This window comes from Hyperolius riggenbachi, chromosome 9 (genome assembly GCF_040937935.1).
Source record: "Hyperolius riggenbachi isolate aHypRig1 chromosome 9, aHypRig1.pri, whole genome shotgun sequence".
NCBI lineage: Eukaryota > Metazoa > Chordata > Amphibia > Anura > Hyperoliidae > Hyperolius > Hyperolius riggenbachi.
In genome coordinates, this window is record NC_090654.1 from 78,063,541 (window position 1) to 78,084,425 (window position 20,885).

The 20,885-nt window shown below is 43.6% G+C and overlaps 1 protein-coding gene across 3 annotated transcripts in view; it reads right to left on the bottom strand.

The window, feature by feature from the left end:
* Positions 1-20,885, bottom strand: part of CHCHD6 (coiled-coil-helix-coiled-coil-helix domain containing 6) — a 418,276-nt gene that overhangs the window by 300,992 nt on the left and 96,399 nt on the right. For 2 of the 3 annotated variants that reach the window (XM_068251580.1, XM_068251582.1), the window contains exon 5: positions 1,534-1,554. The exons of the other annotated variant lie outside the window; for it this stretch is intronic. In XM_068251580.1, coding sequence (XP_068107681.1) covers positions 1,534-1,554 — 21 coding nt within the window. The remainder of the gene's footprint in view (positions 1-1,533; positions 1,555-20,885) is intronic. 3 annotated transcript variants of the gene reach the window in all.

Consider the following 20,885-nt stretch of genomic DNA (forward strand, 5'->3'; position numbering starts at 1 on the left):
GCGGAAATTTTTCCGGACAGAAAAACTGAAGCCTCTTGTAAGAGCGCTTCGGTTTTTCTGCGGGGGACACGGATCGGTGATCGGGAACCATGTCCCCATTCACTGATCCCAGGGCTACCGGGGGACACCCCAGGGGGCGCGCCCAGGAGTGCGCCGAAGCGCAGCTGCCCGGACGTGAGCTTCACGTCCGGGCGGCAGAAACGGTTAAGACAGAATTTCAGTCAAAACTTTGGGCCTTTTTTTTAAAGTTTAGATGGCAATAGTAGCAGCAGAACCTCTGAGTTTTGATTGCAAAATGCCTGGGAATGAATCCTTTTAAAGAATCATTAAAGCTAACTTTATCACCCATGACAACAGTATCTGATAGAAAAGGGGGACATGGACAGAATTAAAATATGTACCATAGATAATACATTAAAGCGTAACTGCCAGGCATAAAATAAATCAATTCTTTGTTTTTAACTGGTAAACAAGTAATAAGGATGATAACCAGGCAATTCAAAAGTTAAAGAGGAACTTCAGCCTAAACAAACATACTGTCATTAAGTTACATTAGTTATGTTAAATAAAATAGATAGGTAATATATTCTCTTACCCACCTTGTTTTAAAAGAACAGGCAAATGTTTGATTTCATGAGGGCAGCCATCTTTTTGGTTGAAAGGAGGTGACAGGGAGCATGAGACACAGTTCCAACTGCCCTGTGTGCTGATCACCCCTCCCAGTTGCTAGGCAACGTGAACAACAACATAGGAAGTCCCATCATGCTTTGCACAGCATCAGGGAAAAAGCCCAGGCAGTTTTCTTTGATGGGGCGGAGCTTAAGCTAAGTGCAGCGAAAAATAAGGCTTATGTAAGAAAAACAAAGTTCTGATGCTGTGAAACTGTTAAAGAAACACCAAGCCTTTTCAGTGCTGCTGAGTAGATGTTTAGTCTGGAGGTTCACTTTAAAAATTACTCTTACTTTTCTTCTCCATAAAATATCACTCCACAGTTTCCCTTGCTCTTATTTGGGTTGGCTTTTTTCTTCTTTACTTTCCCCTCAGACAAAACTAATGCAGCCTGATTGGCTGAAGCCTCTTTCCCTCCCATTTTCCCCTCCCACACCTCTGTTCCTCTCTGATTGGCCAGCTTTGATCTTAATGCTTAACATAAGTGGGCAATAAAAAGAGCTAATTTATTTGGCTTCACACTCTCTTTAAATGACTGTATAAAGGTCCACTTGGAAGGGATCATGGCATCACTGATCGACTGCTGCACCGTGTTCCAGAGAGCATTTTTCCGTTTCTACTATCAGATCATCAGATTTCAGGAAGATGCAAGAGGTTTAACAGATGCAAGATTAAAGTAACAAACATACAAAAATGACTCCCATTTCTTGCAGAAATAATTTCACAAGAAAAAGAAAAAAAAAACACGGTGAGGCAAATGGATGAAACAGAAATGAATTATGCTTTAGTTTTCACAAACAATCCCCACCACAGTGACAATATGACAAGTGAAACAGGCACAAACACGAGCCAAACGGTGCTTACCCATTCATCCAAATCCACAGGCTTTGCAAAAGGAAAATGGGGAGTGGGAGGCAGGGAGAGGAAGGAGGAAAAGAGAAAGAGAAGAATGTCAGTGATTTATTGGGTCAGAGTTTCGGCAGCACAAAGCTCTGCGTGCACCAAGTGTAGAGAAAGCTCAGGATTTGGAGAACATTAGATCACTGAGCAGTGTCTGTTCTATAAAGCATCACATGCCTGGACTGGAGTGGGAACCCAGGTCTGACAAAGCCTCAATGGGCCTCCAATGCGAAACTCCATCAAAAGCCGCTGAGCACATCTGAGGGCAAAATTATTTTCAGTTTACTTCTACACCAAAACAAAAGCCCAAGCCCGGGAGAAAAATACTATTGCTTTGGATTGTGCTGAAAGGGTTTTATTCGTGCCCGTTTGAACACTCGGAGATATACAATTATTTAGCATGCTGGGGACTTCCAAGGATCTGCAGTCTTAGAATTACTGGTGGTCCCAAGGATAGAAACACTAAAACCTAACAGGGGTTGGCTGTTTCTTACTATACACAAAAAAAGATTTTACATGTATTTATCCACTTCCAGTTAGGACGCAAGCGCCCAGGTCATAAGTGCCCATCTAACAGATGGAGATAGAGGGGAAGAAACACTAACCAAAATTGAATTGATTTTATTAAAGAGGGAATTGGACTTAAACATTTTTGGAAATATTTTTTAAAATTCAAAAAAACGACTCAATGCAGCTTTCAGCATGTCCGACATAAATAAACAATTCTTGAAAGCGTTCAAGACACCTGAAGTGAGAGGTATATGGAGGCTGCCATATTTATTTCCTTTTAAACAATGGCCTCAATTCACTAAGATCATGCTGGAGATAATAAGGCAAGAGATAACTTACCTCCACACAGTGAGAGAGTTATTTTATCTCTTCATTCCTTAAGTTACCTCTCCTGTAGTTAATTTACCTCCTCTGTAGTTAATTTACCGCCTCTGTAGTTATTTTCACACGCAGTTAATAAACAGCCTGTCTTTAACTCTGGAGTTATTTTAAGGATTGAAGAGTTAACTTAAAGACAGAAGAGTTAACTTTAGGTTTGCCTGAGGTAAAATGTTTCCTGAATACGACATGCCTTATCACCATGGTGATAACTCTAGAAGAGTTATTAAAGACAGGAGGTAAGTTTAGTGAATTGAGGCCAATACCAGTTGTCTGTCAGTCCTGCTGATCTTCTGGCATCAGCAGTGTCTGAATCACACACCTGAAACAAGCATGGGGCTAATCCAGTCAGACTTCACTTAGAAACACCTGATTGGCATGCTTGTTAAGGGCTCGTTTCCACCTGCCTGGATTCCACCGCTGAAGAAATCGCATGCGGCTGCGTTTCCCCATGCGGATTTACCCGCGATTTCGCATGCGATTTCGCATGGCAAGGAGCCAGGCGAATTTAACCATGTCACTGCCTGTGTAAAGTTACATTGCCTTTCATGCGAAATCGCATGCGAAATCGCGGGGAAATCCGCATGACAAAGCCGCATGCGATTTCCCTATTGAATGCATTAGCGGCGATTCGTCCGCATTCCTGCCGCACGCGAAATCTGACGACCCTGTCGTGCAGATTTTTCCCGCACCGAAAAACGCCGCCGCCACCGCACACGTGGAAACAGCCCCACCCACTAACATTGAGTATGCGAATCCGCATGCAGTGCCCGCATGCGGATTCGCTATAGTGGAAACTAGCTCTTAGGGTCTCCGGCTAAGGCTGCATTTCCACTTGTGCGGTGCGAATCGCCGCGGTAAAAATTTGCATGCGGATGCGAAATTTGCATGCGGTTCCATGCAAATTTTCATGCAAATTCGCACGCAAATTCGCATGGATGACGATGTATGCGAATTTAACCATGGCACTGCTGGTGTGCTTTTCCATTGTTTCTATGCGAATTCGCGAATTTCCTATTAAATACATTGTATGCGATTCGCATAGCGGTATGCGGTATGCGAATTCTGATGGCTCTGCCATGCGAATTTTTTCTGCACAGAAAAACGCAAAGGAATCCTGACAAGTGGAAACAGTCCCATTCACTTGTATTGCTATGCGAATTTGCATGCGAAAAATGCATGCGAATTCACGATAGTGGAAATGAGCCCTTAAAGTATTACAAGCGGATGATCAGCTGGACAGCCAGGCAAAGTGCATGGTTTTAAAAATGCTTTAAACAAAATAAAATTGTATCAGTTAATGTGATTCATTTTCACCACCACACTTGTAATCTGCTCAGAAACACTTCAAATTCTCTCTCTTTTTTTTGTTAACTTACATATCGTATCTTATGTCTGGTACACACCATGCAATTTCCCAGCAGATCAGCGGGTTTTATCGATAATTTCCGACAGGCCTGATCGGATTGTTTTTCTGATCAATTTTGTATAGAAGTGATCGGAAAATCCATCAGAAAAACAATCGGAAATCAGATCGGGGCTGTTGGAAAATATCTGTTCGCCCCATCAATCTGATGGGAAATTGCATGGTGTGTACCAGGCATTTGTCTGAGATGAAAGAGAACTCGAGGTGAGTTATAAGTAGGCTGACATATTGATTTCCTTTTAAACAATACAAGTTACCTGGCTGTTCCCCTGATCATGTGTCTCTTTTAGCTATATGCCCAGAACAAGCATGCAAATCAGGTGCTATGACTCAAGTCTCACTGAATTAACCACATGATTGCTTCAGGGTCGGGACCTAAGACACTAGTAATACCAAATCAGCAGGACTGCCAGGCAACTGGTATTAAACTGGTTCAAAAGGAAATAAATATGGCAGTTTCCATATCACTCTCGCCTCAGGTTCACTTTAAATGACTTACCAGAGGGCTTTTCAACACTTGATGGTGCTAAGGATAGGGTGTAAGGCTGTGAGCTGGGGGGTCCGATACACAATGCAGAGCAGCAGTGGAGAGTTATAGGTTACCTGCTCCCAGCGCCAATACAATACTTTATTTTTTTTGAAAAATATTTTATTTCAAAAATGTTCATTTTTCCATAACAATCAAGAGATCAAGACTTTCACAGAAAGGACTTCTCGCAGGAAGACCAAGTAGGTTATTTAACTGGTTTGAAATTGGAAAATAATCACATACAGTAACATTTGAAACATCATAACACCCTTCCCCCCCAAACCAAAGAACTAACCTACCCTCCTCTCCCCCTCAGTATATTGGGGCTGCAATCACAGAACAAACAAAAAAAACTACACTCAGATAGTTATCATCACCCGCTCAGCTCTCCTGTAAAGTAGCACCTCCTGCTATCCTTTACTGGCCAGTTGGGGTCTCCTCCTCCCGCCTATATTGGAGCCTACCCAGAGAGCCCCCAATCTGCTACAAACAGCACCATTCAGTCTGAACCAAGGAGCCTATTAGAGCATTAATTTCCTCTGGTGTAAAAGAGCTCAAAATATATATTTTTCATGTATTGAAGAAACCTTTAGTGCATTTATCCAGGGCTTGGAAAGTGTGCAGTTTCTCCAATAGAAACAGTTGAGAAAGTTCCTTCTTGAGATGGACAAGACTTGGATGTTGTGGTGATATCCATACTTGAAAGATCACCCGTCTGGCAGTGGCTATAATATGGTAGAGAGCTGATGGTTTTGCCTTATGATCATCACCTGCATCATTATGGAAGTTGAATAGACAAAGCATCACATCCTTGACTACCTCTTTATTACACATAGAATTGACATAGGATATCACCCTGCGCCAAAAGTGGTCAATAGCAAAGCATTCCCATACGCAGTGCATCAAACCAGCATTAGAGAGCTCGCATTTAGGGCAAGCAGGAACATAGTTGCTAGGGGGATTTCGGCATTTTAAATTACCATATATTTCGGCGTAAAAGAAGACTGGGTGTTTAAGACGACCCCCCAACTTTTCCAGTTAAAATATAGAGTTTGGTATATACTCACCGTATAAGACCTCTTCCAACGCACACCAAATAAAAATTAAAAAAAACATCATATACTGGTGCTATGTATAAACAGATACTGGTGCTGTACTGTATGTGGTACCCAGTATATTCAGTATATAGGCGATTGGTTGGTTGGTTTGGTTAACTCTCCCTAAGTGGATTGGTCAGCACTCCCAGTTTATCAGAGCGGTATGGAAGAATAGATTGCGATGTGCCCATAAAACACGCCTCTTTCACCCGTCTGCCCCACCCTTGTATCCTATTTATCTCCTCCTCTGCCTCTCAGATCTAGCACATGTGCGCCTGCGCCGCTTCACTACAGTCCTCAGCAGCTAGATCAGCATCAATGACACCCGGCGAATAAGACGACCCCTGACTTTTCAGATGATTTTCAAGGGCTAAAAAGTAGTCTTATAGCCAGGATATACAGTAGATGCATATTTAGCCCTATGAATAAACATCAGATGAGAGGTTCTATGTACCTCATGTTTTTGACATGATCTCTAAATACTTTATACTCCGGGATAATATGTTCCTCCACTAATTTGTCCTGCAAATCTTGTCTCCATTTCTTATAGGTAGTCCCAATATCTTTATCTTTGTCCTTTCTGCTCAGACCTGCTGTAAGTTCTGTTAATGACGTCACTGAACCCCTAGGATTAATAAGATTATCCATGGGATCCAGCAGGGCAACTTTCGCAATATCTGACTTGTGAAAGTGAACAAAGGATTGTATTTGTAGATATGGGAGAAAATCTGCTCTAGAAAAGCCATATTTATTGCTCTTCACTTCTTCAGTCTGCAAGGTCCGTGCAGCTAGCCCAGGCACGGGCAAACTTGGCCCTCCAGCTGTTAAGGAACTACAAGTCCCACAATGCATTGCAGGAGTCTTACAGCCACAGTCATGACTCATAAAGGCAAATGCATTGTGGGACTTGTAGTTCCTTAACAGCTGGAGGGCCAAGTTTGCCCATGCCTGAGCTAGCCAATCATGTCATTTGAGAGGGACAGAAGCCACATGGCAATTGCCTGGCTGCGAAGCATTCGTAAACTGAAGAGGAAGTGAAGATAACCTGTATCACCACCGCGAGAAGGCCGCCCTGTACAGGCCAACCAAATCCCACTCCCTCCACACCTATACACCCGCCCCTAAACCCCATCAATTTTAACTAGTTTTATTATTAAGTAGCAAAGGTAACAGTCCCACAGTGAACACATGAAGCCTTTACACTTACCTGGGGCTTCCTCCAGCCCCATGTCATATGTGGGCTCCTTCGCCGTCCTCCTGGGTTCCTCCGCCACGTCCCCTTATATATCTCAGTCGCAGTCAGTTGTGGCTCACCGCGCCCCTGTCGCAACTTCCTTGGCCTGGGCTATTCTGCGCCTGTGCAGGACCAACTGTGCAGGAGCATAAAACTCCTGGTGCTAATGGTGCGTCACAGCCGCAGATGCGTGGTGGGCCATGACTGAGATATATACCATAGGACACAACAGAGGAAGGAAGCGACACAGGAAAACAGGGATGGAGCACACAGCAGGCACGGGCTGAAGGAAGCCCCAGGTAAGTATAAAAGCTGCATATTTAAACGTCTCTGGTTTCCTTTAATGATCAGTCACCAAGAAAAGACTCTTGCATTCTGAAATATTATTATTACATAAACTTATTTTCAAACTTTATTTTTTTAACACAAGACATATGTATATTATGTATAAAAATTAAACATTTCACAATTCTATACATTGGTTTTAAATATATCAGTTTTGCTAACTTTTCTTTTCTCTTCTCACATTCTTTAAAACTAGGTTAAGGGAAAAAGTGAGAGACATGCATACAAGCAGGTAGCTGGCACATCATTAACCTCTAGGGAGACGGGGTTCAGCTTATTCTGTCCTACTCTTTTGTTGGAAATTTTTACTTTTTTTTGTAAAGTAGGTCAAACTGAAACCATACATAAAATGTTATAAACTTAGAACTCAAAACCTTATAAAAAATCCCACAGGGAAAAAAAAAGAATAAAGGGAGGGGGGTTAATGTATTCGTAACCCGACCTAGAAATGATAAGAAAGGCCAAAAATATCAGACACTAAAAAGCGACAGTCAGGCCTTGTGACAGGGTTGAGTTGGGAGAATTTGTACAGTCGGGAGACCTTTCATAAGAGGTTAGACGTCTATTCCTGCACTAATGCAGCTGTCCGAAATTGCCCACTGAAGCGTAGGAGAGCACCGGGGGAGGGAGAGGAGGGCGAGAGGATCACTACGCAGACAAAAGAAAAACTCAAAATAGGGGGGAAATTTTACTGAAAATAAAGACTTAACAGAACATTTCACAAATGCATTTTTTTCTTACAAAATGTACAGTTTATAAAATAATAGGCGTATGAATACCAATGAATGGTCTGAAATCAAAGAGTTAGAGAGGGGGAAGAGGTAGAGGGGTGGAGAGAGCGAGTGAGATGGATGGGAAGAGTAATGGGCAGATGTGGACAGTGAAGTAGTTGTGGAGCTATAGGCCCTGGTGCAAGTTTTATACTGGGCACCTCAAGCTCTATATACATATCAATTCATATGGCGCACCAAAACCTCTCAAGGACATCCACAGTGTCAGAGGTGCAAGAAGGGGATGGGGAACAGTTTGTTAATGATTACTACTATTCAAAGCATCTATAGAAGTGGTCATTACCAGCACAGGACCAATAAAGAGCTAATACTGCCAATGAGGCGGGGCCACTTATGGCCCAAGGGCCCCGGTGTGGTCGCAACCTCTGCACCCCCTATTGCTACGTCACTGGGTGTGGGTAAGTAAAGGAGAGAGGCAATATTGGGAATAAAAGGTGATAAGTGAGAGAAAGCAGCAGAAGGCTGAGGTAGGGTTCACAATTTTAAAAAAAAATTTGCATGCTTTCACCTTCATGGTAACGCCCACGTGAAAAAAAAAACATACTTCCTTCAGCATAAATTCCCCCATCGCGTGCAATTTCCCATTGCAACTTCATTAGTAATTCTGAAAAACCAACATGCAAATTTTAATGCAAAAAATATTCCGTTTTCTACAATGATAAGTGTGGACCCTCCCTGAGGGCCCATTCACACTTATAATTGCAAAACGTTTGGAACCGGTAATTTTTCCACAATTAATGCACACAAAAAAATTTAAAAAAAAAAATCACTGAACAAATACGCGTACGTTGAACGATCACGATCAGCGCTTTGTAAAGCATTAAATTGCAAACGATCCACAAACGCGGCAAAATGCTGCAGGTATCGCGTTTAGCGATTGCTCCTAATCGCAAATCACCCACGATCGGCGGCAGTGAGATCACCATAGGGTTAATATTGCGCTAGCACTTTAAGCAATTAGCGGGAATCACCTGCCAATCGCTCTAGTGCAAACGGGCCCTTAAGGTCCATCTGGAGTATGGTTGGATGGTTGATACATGGGGGCTGGACTCCACAGTAGCACGTCATATTTGGTACCCTTACCCACCAGACTGTTTCTGGCCCCTTAAAGGGAACCTGAAACAAGTACAATTATTTAAAATAAACACATGACTGCAAATTAATATTACATACTAACCTCACCGTCAGTTCCTCTCAGAATCTCACCATTTTCTTCTTACAGTGATCCTTTCCAGTTCTGACAAGATATTGTCAGAACTGAAGTATACCAGTTGCTGTCAGTTATATATCAACTGCTGTCAGACACAACTGAATGTGCAAGGTAATGTCCATGTTTCCCTATAGCTCAAGTGGGTGATATTACAGTTTAACAGTGTGCTGACCAGGAAGATGTTATGGGGTAATGGCCATTTTTAAAATGGAGGACAGAGAATTTCATTGATCACAGTGGACAAATAGGATGCAGGAGAGGAGAAAGATTGAGCAGTAGACTACACAGGAGGTAAGTATGACCTGTGTATGGTTATTTTGACTTTTTATTTTCAGTTCAGGTTCTCTTTAAAGACCACAACCATCCTTTTCCTATTTTGCTGTGTGATTACTGTGATTGGCTCACAGTAATCATGGGGTCAGGAGGCAATGACATTTGCTTCAGACAGATACAAAAGCTCTACTGTGACTGAACAGTGGCGTGAATGGCAAGATCGACAAGACCGTGCAGCGTGGCTGATTGAAATCTATGCCCTGGCATGAATAGCAGCACCCAAAAAGGGTGTAGATTTCAGTTAGTAAGGCCCAGAACAGGTTATTCTCATGGTGATGCATTTTTAATTCTAGAACACTCTTCTGGTGGTACTTGTATTAAAGTGACTGAAGTGAAAAATTACTTTTGATATAATGAATTGTATGTGCACTACGGATAATAAATAGAACATTAGTAGCAAAGAAAGGAGTCTGATTGCATCATTCTAAAAAAACAGTTTACAAACTACACTCTGCATTTTAAACTATTACCTTTTGAACTTCCCTGCAGTAAAATGATTTCACAATTTCTTTGATGTACAAGTGCTTCAGAAAATAGCACTGCTCTCTGACTAAATTAGTAGAAGAGCTCAGAGAAGCTCTTTTGCATAGATAATAAATGAAGTTTCTTAACTCTTCCTGTACCGGAAATAATATGATACTCACATCTTTGTTACTAATGTTATATTTCTTGTTGTACTACACATACAATTTATTATAGCATAAGTTTATTTTCACTTCAGATTCCCTTTAATTGCAGATACTTCATGCAAAGTCTGCTACAGTTGTCACTCCTTTGGCTTTAGAGAATTATGGAATCACAGCATGTCAGACATTATATATTACAGAACAAAGTGATCTGAGAACAGTAAAAAGCATGTCAGGCACAATTCTACATTATTCAGCTATAGCGGAATGCACAATAAAACAGTAACTATAATGATGACAGAACATGTTAGCACATATTAGAATAAAAGGTCTGCACCAATTGTACCCTACAAGGCAACTTTTATTCATGTCAATAAATCCATTTCATACACACAGTGGCACATGCCAGCTGCAAGCAGCCACGCCTGTGCGTATCACCCAGAGTATCTCCAAGGGAACCAGAGAGGAACGTGATGAAAAAAAGAGGACGCTTTTATACATACCTGGGGCTTCCTCCAGCCCCATAAGCCTGGATCGCTCCCACGCCGCCATCCTCCGCTTCCTGGATCGGCGGTACCGGGTCCCGTCACTTCCGGCGGACGCGGCCAATTGTCCGCATCACAGCGGCTCTCTCCTTACCCGTACGCATGCGGCTGCGCAGTAGGCAGCCTCACGCGTACATACATGGAGGGAGCTCGGTGTGATGCGGACTATTGGCCGCGTCAGCCGGCCGACTAGCCGCCATGATGGGACCCGGTACCGGCGGATCCAGGCAGCAGAGGACGGCGGCGTGGGAGCGATCCAGGCTTATGGGGCTGGAGGAAGCCCCAGGTATGTATAAAATCTTTTTTTCTGGGGCCTCTGGTTCCCTTTAAAGGAAATCATAAGCATGGGGAAAAAAGCATTTTAACTCACCTGGGGCTACATACAGCCCCCCGCAGTCATCCTGTGCCCTGCCGCCCCTTCTGAGACAGTGGCTGCGACTTCCTCAAAGCTGGCCAACCACGCGCCTCATTGGGCCCCCCATACACGGCAACATTCTGTGCATGTGCAGTACTGGGAAATTACTACTGCACAATCGTATAACGCTCCAAGCAACGGGAGCGTAATCAGGATGCGCATGGCATGGAGCCAGTGCAGTTGCCTGCGTCTGGTCATGCCTGGCCAGCTTTGAGGGGGTCACCGCTGCTGACTGGAAAGACCCTGCATGCATGCGTGAGTGCAAGAGTCAGCATCCTCTTAGATGAGCGCATGTACCCACACATACATTTTATTCACATTCATGTGAAATCGCCGCCAGGAGACTTGGGCGCAGGATACAGCGTTAATTACTATTCCCCCTCTAGGTCCACGTGGATGGTGGGGAATGATGTAATTTGGCTTCCAGCTATTACTGGTGGCTGCATTACAGTGTTTTTAAAGTAACTTCAGCTCCGTTTTCTGATGGCGCTGAAGTTACTCACGGTGCGCTGCTATAGCCGTAATTCCTATTATGGTCTAATGTGGCGCCGGCTGTGCCCAAATCTCCTGCGCTGTTATTACAGCGCTCGTTTTATTCCCTAAGCAACAGGAGGTAAGTTTTGTATTATTAACTGCCAATGAACGTCCAATAGGCCAATCTATTACTTTTGCAGCCAAAGAGCAGCTGGGACTTATAGCCCCACTGCATTGGTCATTGCCCCAATAAAAATCTATCCCGACCAGTGCTCCGTTGCTTGAGACAGATACTATCTATTTGCTTTGTGTTTTGACCTTGCCTGACCTTTGACTGATTGCCACCTGTACCAACCTTTGCTTGTGTATCCTGCCCTGCTACTGCCTAGCCCTTTGGATAAAGTGAACTTCTGACCACCCGTGTATGACCGTGTTTCAGTGTTCAATAAGTGGTTGAATTGCTTGCTTTAAACCAAGCTATAGGAATGTCAACCTTCCACCACTTATGCCTGCACCTGATTGGGAAAAACAATGGTCTAGTCTCAATTGAGTTTCAACTCAGGTCCTACTTTCTTTTATTCATTTTTTGTTTGATTCGATATCCATTCAAACATTTAACAAAACAAGAAATATGTACCCATGATTAGTTAGCAGTAAATAAAGTCAAGTCTTTAGCCTAGGAGAGGTGAAGTTGATGAGAAAGAGAGAGAAAGGGGGGGACGGAGGTGTGGGGGGGGGGGGGGTAAAGGAATAACGAGATAAAACACAATGATCTAGGCACATTGCCTCAAATTAGGACATTTAAAAAATAATTTAAATAAGTACTAAGGGAGGTGCTAAAGAGGGTGTGGTCAACAAAATAGCAAAGTCAGTTGACCCTTCGCACACTCACATGCAAATGCTTTCACAGAAATCAATCATCCAGGAACCACTGCTATCCCTACAGCTAAGTTAAAAGCCACGGTCTTGGTACAAGAGAATACATACTCTTGAGTAGTCACTTACACCGCACAGAGGTACCCCAGAATAAGTAGGTGTCCAAACTCTGGCCCTGTAACATGCGTAGTGCAAAGATGCAAACATTCCTTGTATCAAACCTATCGAAATATATCCTGTCTACATGGGGTAGACGAGTGCGGAGGGTTAACTGACGTTGCTAGGAATGGTGGAAGAATGAAAGGGAGGGGAGGGGTTAGAGCGTGGGGAATATTATTGTATTTACTGACAAACATTTAAAACTTGAAGAGATTCTCTGCTCAGTTAAAAACTAAAGCAAATTGTCCTCATTTCCTCTTGGAGATCCAAAGCTATGAACACAGCTGACACAGCATAGAGACTAATATTGGGCTGATCGGCAATCCTCCTGTTTATGAGCATGAAATATGTTTATTGAGCGCTTAGTCCTCTGCCCTATACAGTCACCACTTACATAAAAGACAATAATAAAAAAAACAGAAAAAACAAACTAGAAAGCATAATAAAAAAAATCCTGTGAAAGGTTCTGCCGCGGGAAGGTGCAGCGATGCGTTGAAATGTCGAAAGTTGTAAATGTTTCTTGTAGCAGACAGATTCTATTGACAAAGACACAAAGCTTTTTTCGTACAGCATCAATAAAAGGATAACTGTAAATATACGACGACTATTCAGTCTTACTGTCCAAACTCTCCTCTAGAGGACACAAAAGTGAAGGGTGGTGCATATAAAACTGCCCCCGACGCAAGTATATACGCCAGGGATGTCAAACTTCAGTCCTCAAGGGCTGGGGTCCTCACACATTACATTTCTGGCACAGCTCAAATCAATTGATAAGACTGAACCAGGAAAGGTGAACACACTTCTCTATTTTTCGGTGCATCCTTAAAACTGGCATGGACTTGGCCCTCAAGGACTAGAGTTTGACACCTCTGATATAGGCAGATGCCAGCCATGCCATACCTGTGTGCCTCCCTCCATGTGCGGTCTCTGGCTTTATTGCAGCCTGTCTCACCAATATTCACTGCCGCGGGAAACCATTGCCCATACCGGCGAAACAGGCTGCAATAAAGCAAGAGACCGCACAGGGAGGGAGGGAGTGGCAAGCATACAGGGACGGGCAGGCCGTATCTATACCAATGTACTCACGCGCTCATGATAGGCAGCCAGGGCCAGTTTTTTATGCACCACGCTGTATAAAGGGAAAAGGTATGTGGAGAGAAATGTGATGGCAATCATTAGAAAATGTACTTTAATAGCCGGCTTCATCCAGAGTCTACTGCCTTGTATGTCACTTACTGTATCTGTAGCCAGCATGCAGCCAGTGCTTGTTCATCTTGTCAAGACTAAGGGCTCGTTTCCACTTGTGCCGCATGCGTCTGCGAGACACGCGGTGGCACTTCCGGGTCTGCGGATAGCAGACGAATCCCATCAGCCGTATGGGATTCGCACCAATTCGGATGGAAATGCTGGCCGAATCGCTAACGCAAGTGATTCGGCCGGTGGTGCCATTGTTCCCTATGGCAGAGTTTCCCCGCGTGACTTGCCTGCGGGGAAACTCCGCGAATTCGGTGCGGAAACGATCTATAAAGATAGGTAAACACGCCAGACAACACTTGGCCAAGGCAACCGTTTGGCTGTGTTCCCACTTGAGCTGAGAACCGACATTTTATGTCTGTTCTCCGCTCATCGCTAAACTGACAGTGACTGGCTCCTATTTTATAAACAGAAACCATCCACATGTGTCAGTATGCATCCGTGAGATCAGTTTGGGCAGTCTGGGATAATTCCGGGCCAGGCGGATGCGTTCCCCCATATAGCCTGTTGGGTAACGCATCTGATCATTCCTGACTGACAGAACACAGAGAGTATCCCTAGGACCTATAATGTCCAAACCTGCACCTCTACAATTCAGAGTGCCACAAGGATTAAGCCTATCCCCTCTGTTGTTTGCAATCTACATGTTGTCACTCGGTACACTTATCCAACGACATGGCTTGACGTACCACTGCTACGCCGATGACACACAGCTATACCTGTCCTTCAAACCTGGTGGAACAGACCCTACTCCAAAAATAAACTCTTGCTTAGCTGAGCTACAGGCATGGATGAATAATAACTGGTTGAAACTGAATGCTGACAAAACTGAGGTCCTCTTTGTCCAAAGCCAGTGCTCACCATCAAAACAGCTCTATCCTAAAGCAACACCAATCAGGATTGGGAATTCGGACATAAACAGCTCCAACCTTGTGCGCAGCCTTGGCGTACTAATCGATGGGGATTTAAGTTTCAGAAACCAAATTTCATCTGTAGTTAAATCTTCCTACTTTCATCTGAAGAACATTGCAAAGATTAAACATCTGATTCCCCCAGAGGATCTTCCAACCCTAGTTCACGCCTTCATCACATCACGGCTGGATTACTGCAATGCCCTTTATGCTGGCCTCCCCAAAAAGGACCTGCGTCGCCTGCAATTAGTGCAGAATGCTGCTGCCAGATTGCTAACAAACCAGCCTCGCCACTGTCACATTACACCGATCCTTCGCTCACTGCACTGGCTACTAGTAGAATGGAGAATACTCTTCAAGATTGGACTGCTGACATGCAAATCCCTGCACAATCTGGGCCCTGGATACATGAAGGACTTGCTGAAGCTGCACCACACCTCTCACAATCTTAGATCAGCTAGTTCTATAAACTTGGTCACTCCCAGAGTGCACCTCAAAAAATCTGGAGATAGAGCCTTCTGTCATGCTGCCCCTACTCTTTGGAACTCCCTGCCACACCCAGTAAAGACAGCACCATCCCTGGAGCTATTCAAATCCAGACTGAAAAGCCACCTGTTTAGCCTGGCATTTCCGGACTTATACAATTCTTCCTCTGTACCACAATGGTCTGAGCCATGCTTATGCGCTTTGAGTCCTATGGGAGAAAAGCGCTCTACAAATGTTATTTGTTGTTGTTGTTGTTGCTGAACCGTCCTACAGCCAGACCAAAGCGGACACTGCACTGTCCATTCCCGCTGGCCACACGTGGTCCGGGGCAAGCTCAGACGATAATCTAGTGTATGTACAGGAGTCCCCCTACCTCGAGGCATGTCATTTAACCACTTCACCACTGAGGGGTTTTACCCCTTGAACACCAGAGCAATTTTCACCTTTCAGCTCTCCTTCCATTCATTCGTCTACAACTTTATTATTACTTATCACAATTAAATGAACTACATCTTGTTTTTTTCACCACCAATTAGGCTTTGTTTAGGTGGGACATTATGCCAAGAATTATTTTATTCTAAATGTGTTTTAATGGGGAAATAGGAAAAAAATGTGGGAAAAAAAATATTTTTCAGGTTTCGGACATTATAGTTTTTAAATAATGCATGCTACTGTAATTAAAACACATGAAATGTATTTGCCCATTTGTCCCGGTTATAAAACCGTTTACATTATGTCCCTATCACAATGTTTGGCGCCAATATTTTATTTGGAAATAAAGGTGCATTTTTTTCAGTTTTGCATCCATCCCTAATTACAAGCCCGTAGTTTATAAAGTAACAGTGTTATACCCTCTTGACATAAATATTTAAAAAGTTCAGTCCCTAAGGTAACTATTTATGTTGTTTTTTTTAATTGTATTTTTTTTTTCTTTTAATTACGAAAAAAAAATTTGGGGAGTGTGGGAGGTAATGAGTTAATTTATTGTGTAAAACTAATGTATTTGTATATGTAAAATGCTTTAGGGTGTAGTTTTACTATTGGGCCACAAGATGGCCACAATGAGTTTGTTTACATGCGACCTGTAAGCATCCGGAAGGATGCTTACAGGAAGCACTACGAGGCTGGGAGAATCACAATGATCGCGCTGTTTCTCAAAGAAGCAGCAGGTCATTGCGGGGGCTTAGATCAACGAACGGGAATGGATTTTCCCGTTCATTGATCTCCGGGCGAGCGGGCGGCGGCGTGCACGAGCGGCAGGAGCACGGACAGCGGCGGTAGTGCGGAAGGTACGGATTTCTCCGCCCCTTAGTTTTTTAGGGGGGGGGGGGAGAGGGACGGAGAAATCCGTACCGCGGGGGGCAAAGTGGTTAAGCACCACCATAGATCGCAATCTTAATTGCGGCTATAGTGGCACCCGATGTAAAATGTGGGCGCTGGACTTGGAGCTGGTTGCAGGTAATGTTAAGGAAGAAACAAGTAGTGTCAGGCGTAGGGTGTGTGTGTGTGTGCGCACATGTGTGTAGTTAGCGTTAGTCGCAGGTAGGGGGAGGGTTAAGTGTGAGAGGTAGGTTAGGTAAAGCAATAGTAGAATATCGGCAGGGGAGTAACTAGAAATCACTGGGCCCCCCTGCAAAACTGGATGCTCCCCTCTCACATTTTGCACAGGTAAACTAAGAACCAATGTTATTCAATTGGCTAGTGAATGTGTTTCCCCATGCAGATAAAAACAGACAGCATTCAAGCACTGCATGCATTTTCTCTATCAATTACATTAGCTTCTGTGATAAAACATGCATGTTTTCACACATACAGACACACATAGTGTGCAGAAAACACATACAGAAATACACACAGAAAACTGACAGAAGAGTGTGCTCCCAGAAACCGATTTTTATTACACTCATTCTGTCCTCCGCTGATGGAGCAGAACTGGCTCTGCAGATTCCTCCAGCATCTCTACAGTAAATAGCACTTAGGAAGGGGGTGAAGAGGTTGGGGGCTGGGCGCTGTACACAGGACCCTGCTGCACACTGAATAGGGACTTTCTGCAAAACTTTGTATGATACGTTATCAGTGGCTGAGCAGATGCAGTCATTAGAACAATTGTGCTGAGAGCAGAAAGCTTTTTCTCTCCGTGCCCAGACTCCTCAAGCATTACTATAGTACAGAACTTTTGTGGAGGGGGTGAAGAGGCTGCTGAACACTGAATAGGGACTGTCTACAAATCTTTGAATGATTCCTTATCAGTGGCTGAGCAGATGCAGTGATTAGAACAATTGTGCAGAGAGCAGAACGTTTTTTCTCTCCACGTCCTTAAGCTACATACAAACGAGGCATGGATGTCTGCAGTTGCATGGAGACAAGCAACAGTTGAAAGTCTCCAGCAACGACAGTGGTATACAAGCAACGATTGTATACACGCGGCAACCACCTGTCTGCAACATAGCGGAAACTGTTGCTCAGCAACTTCTGTCGCAGGTTCAATGAACTGTCGGACTCACAAGAGTTGCTAGAGACTAGCATACACACGACCGCACCGACTTGAGACTAGCAACGGTTCCTGCAACAGCTGTTGCCGGTGATTGAACAAGTCAATTGCCTGGGGACAGCTCTGATTAGCAACAGTTGCTTGCGCGCGCCTCATACACACGGAGGACCTGTCGCCGCAACATGCACGTGCCATGTGTTTCCAGCAACAGTTGTAGCCCGTGTGTATGGGCCATTACTTGTCAGTCTCTCAGGACAGGGAAAAGAAACTGGACTTCGGAAGGCCCGTACTCACGGGCTGCAAATGTTGCCTGTCGCCAGCACACGTGAGCGTGTGGGCGACAGGCCGGCGACAGCTTCTCGCCAGGTCCCTCCGCGTACACACGCGGCCCATACTCACGGGCGACCTGTCGCCGCAACACGCGCGCGCCGCGTGTTGAGGCGACAAAAGTCCCTCGTGAGTATGGGCCAAAACACACAGCTCTAATCACTGGATCCCCCCAGGCACAGAAGAAACTCCTAAGTGAAAGAGTTGCTCTGTGTACCAGACCTCATGGAGGGACATGTGGTCATGCTGATCAGCTGATAGACATGTGACACTCTGATTTGCTGTGATTACTTCCTCCTTTAGCCCATTGACTAGCAAATTAGAGCTTAATAGATCTATTACCCTATAATAAAGATATTTCTTCATTACTTCTTATACACAAGAGCCATACTATTGGGTCTCATTATGAATTGCTAAACAAGCGCTTTTGTGAGCGCTTTTGAAAGCATTTTTCCCTTCGTTTTCAAAGCGATTTAAGCTTTGGTAAGCGCTTTTCTAAGAGCTTTTGTTTTTTCTTCTTGACGACACTAAGTTAACTCTTTGACCTGGAACTGAATAAACACAATGTATTTATTCTTGAAAGTGATAGGCAAATCGCTTTTCAAAGTGCTTTTTCAAGCGCTTTGCGATTTCCCTATACTTTGTATTGAAACGCAAACGCTTAGGAAATGGTGCAGGAGCTGCGATTGGAAATGTGAAATGTGGAGAACACTCACACAGAGCAATGTAGCAGAAGCGCTTTTACAGCGATTTAAAAAATCGCCATCGCTTAAAAAAAAGCAAAAACGCTCCAAGTGTGAAAAAGCCTTAGGGCCTGTTTCCACTACACGCAGATTCTGCATGCAGTAAACTGACTCCAATGAATGCCTATGGGCCTGTTTCCACTGAACGCAATTTTTCTGATGCAGATTTCCCATAGGCATTCATTGGAGTCAGTTTTCTGCATGCAGAATCTGCGTGTAGTGGAAACAGGCCCTTAACCACTTTGTCCTCCTTGACGTATAAAAACGTCAAGGAGGACAGGCGCGCTCCCGCGGCCGATCGCGCGCGTGCACGCGCACTCCCGGCCGCGGAGTCGGTAGCCACGGAATCAATTTATCGGGCTATGGAGCCCGATCATTGATTCCTCTCCCCCGCTGAAAAAGCGACAGCTTCTCTCGGAAGCTTCGCTCTTTCTGAAGCTGTGTCCCTCTAAGCGTACATTGTACGCTTAGAGTGACGTCATGTAAAAAAAATCGAGATTGCCATCTTGTGGCCAAAAAGTAAAACTACAAGCAAATTCCCAAAAACATTACAATACACCAATATTTACCCAAATAAAACACTTTTATATCCCACCCTCCCAAAAATGCCCACATAAAATGTTTAATAAAAAAAAACAAAAAAAACATTACTATAAAAAAAAAAAAACATAAATATTTACCTAAGGGTCTAAACTTTTTAAATATCTATGTAAAGATGAAATATTTCTCTCTATTTTTTTTTTATAAGCTTGCAAATAGTGATGTATGCAAAACGGAAAAAATGCTCTTTTATTTCCAAATAAAATATTGTCGCGATACATTGTGATAGGGACATAATTTAAATGGTGAAATAACCGTGACAAATGGGCAATAACAATACGTGGGTTTTAATTATGGAGGCATGTATTATTTTAAAACTATAATGGCCGAAAACTGACAAATAATGAATTTTTTCATTTTTTTTCTTATTCTTCCTGTTAAAATGCATTTACAGTAAAGTGGCTCTTAGCAAAATGTACCCCCCAAAGAAAGCCGAATTGGTGGCGGAAAAAACAAGATATAGATCAGTTCATTGTGATAAGTAGTGATAAAGTTATTGGCTAATGAATGGGAGGTGAACATTGCTCGGATGCATAAGCTGAAAACGACTGAGATGTTAAGTGGTTAAAGTTGTTTAACTCTAAAGCATCTGTCAAAAACAGGAGTACTATTTTTCAGTAGACTGGCCCTTTTTATTAGACAGGATTTCAAAAACAGCCTGCTTGCCAAAATCCTACTCGCATTGATTATTGTATTATTTCTAATTTATCACTTGCTATACCAATAAAGCTGCCAGGTGCGACATCATTGTGTGCGGTATAAGAATCATGAAGTCTTTGTAAACAGCCTGATAAAAGGTCTGGATAGCCGATCAGCAATCCCCAGGTGAGAGACTTTGTGCTACAGAAGTGATAACAAGAAGCCATAGCGAATTCAGCACTTACAGTATGTAAGGGACATCCGGTGTGAAAATAGACAGATTTGTGTCAATTACATCACTAGTTAAACAGTAAGTGTAGTAATAAGTACACCTCATGTTCAAATCTGGCTGTGACTGCAAAAGGCTAAATGTTAACATCAGGTAAATTACAACCAACCAGGCCATGCGGTTATCATGAGCGGATTCCTCCTGTCAACAAAGCTGCACGGTGGCGTAGTGGTTAGCACTGTCGCCTTGCAGCGCTGGGTCCCCGGTCAGGGCACTATCTGCACAGAGTTTGTAAGTTCACCCTGTGTCTGTGTGGGTTTCCTCTCAGCACACCGATTTAATATATACAGTATATATAAATAAAAAGTACAGATTGCTATAAGAATTAGGGCAGGAAAAATGGCTAGCATTTCATATTATGCCATATTATAGTTTACAATGAACATTGTCACTGAATAGCACACATCACTAAGTGTCCCTACTATACAGTACAATCCAAAGATTTGAGCTGGGACGCTCTGTTAGAAGGCTGGGTTCATCATATGGTGGTACTGTATAGGTAATGCCACCCGTAATCGGTTCTCAGAAGACATCAGCACACCAGTTTAGCAGGAAATAGCACCCTTTATTGTGCTCAACTTCCACAGGATATCAACAAAATTGGGGGGGGGGGGGGGGGGCACCCAGG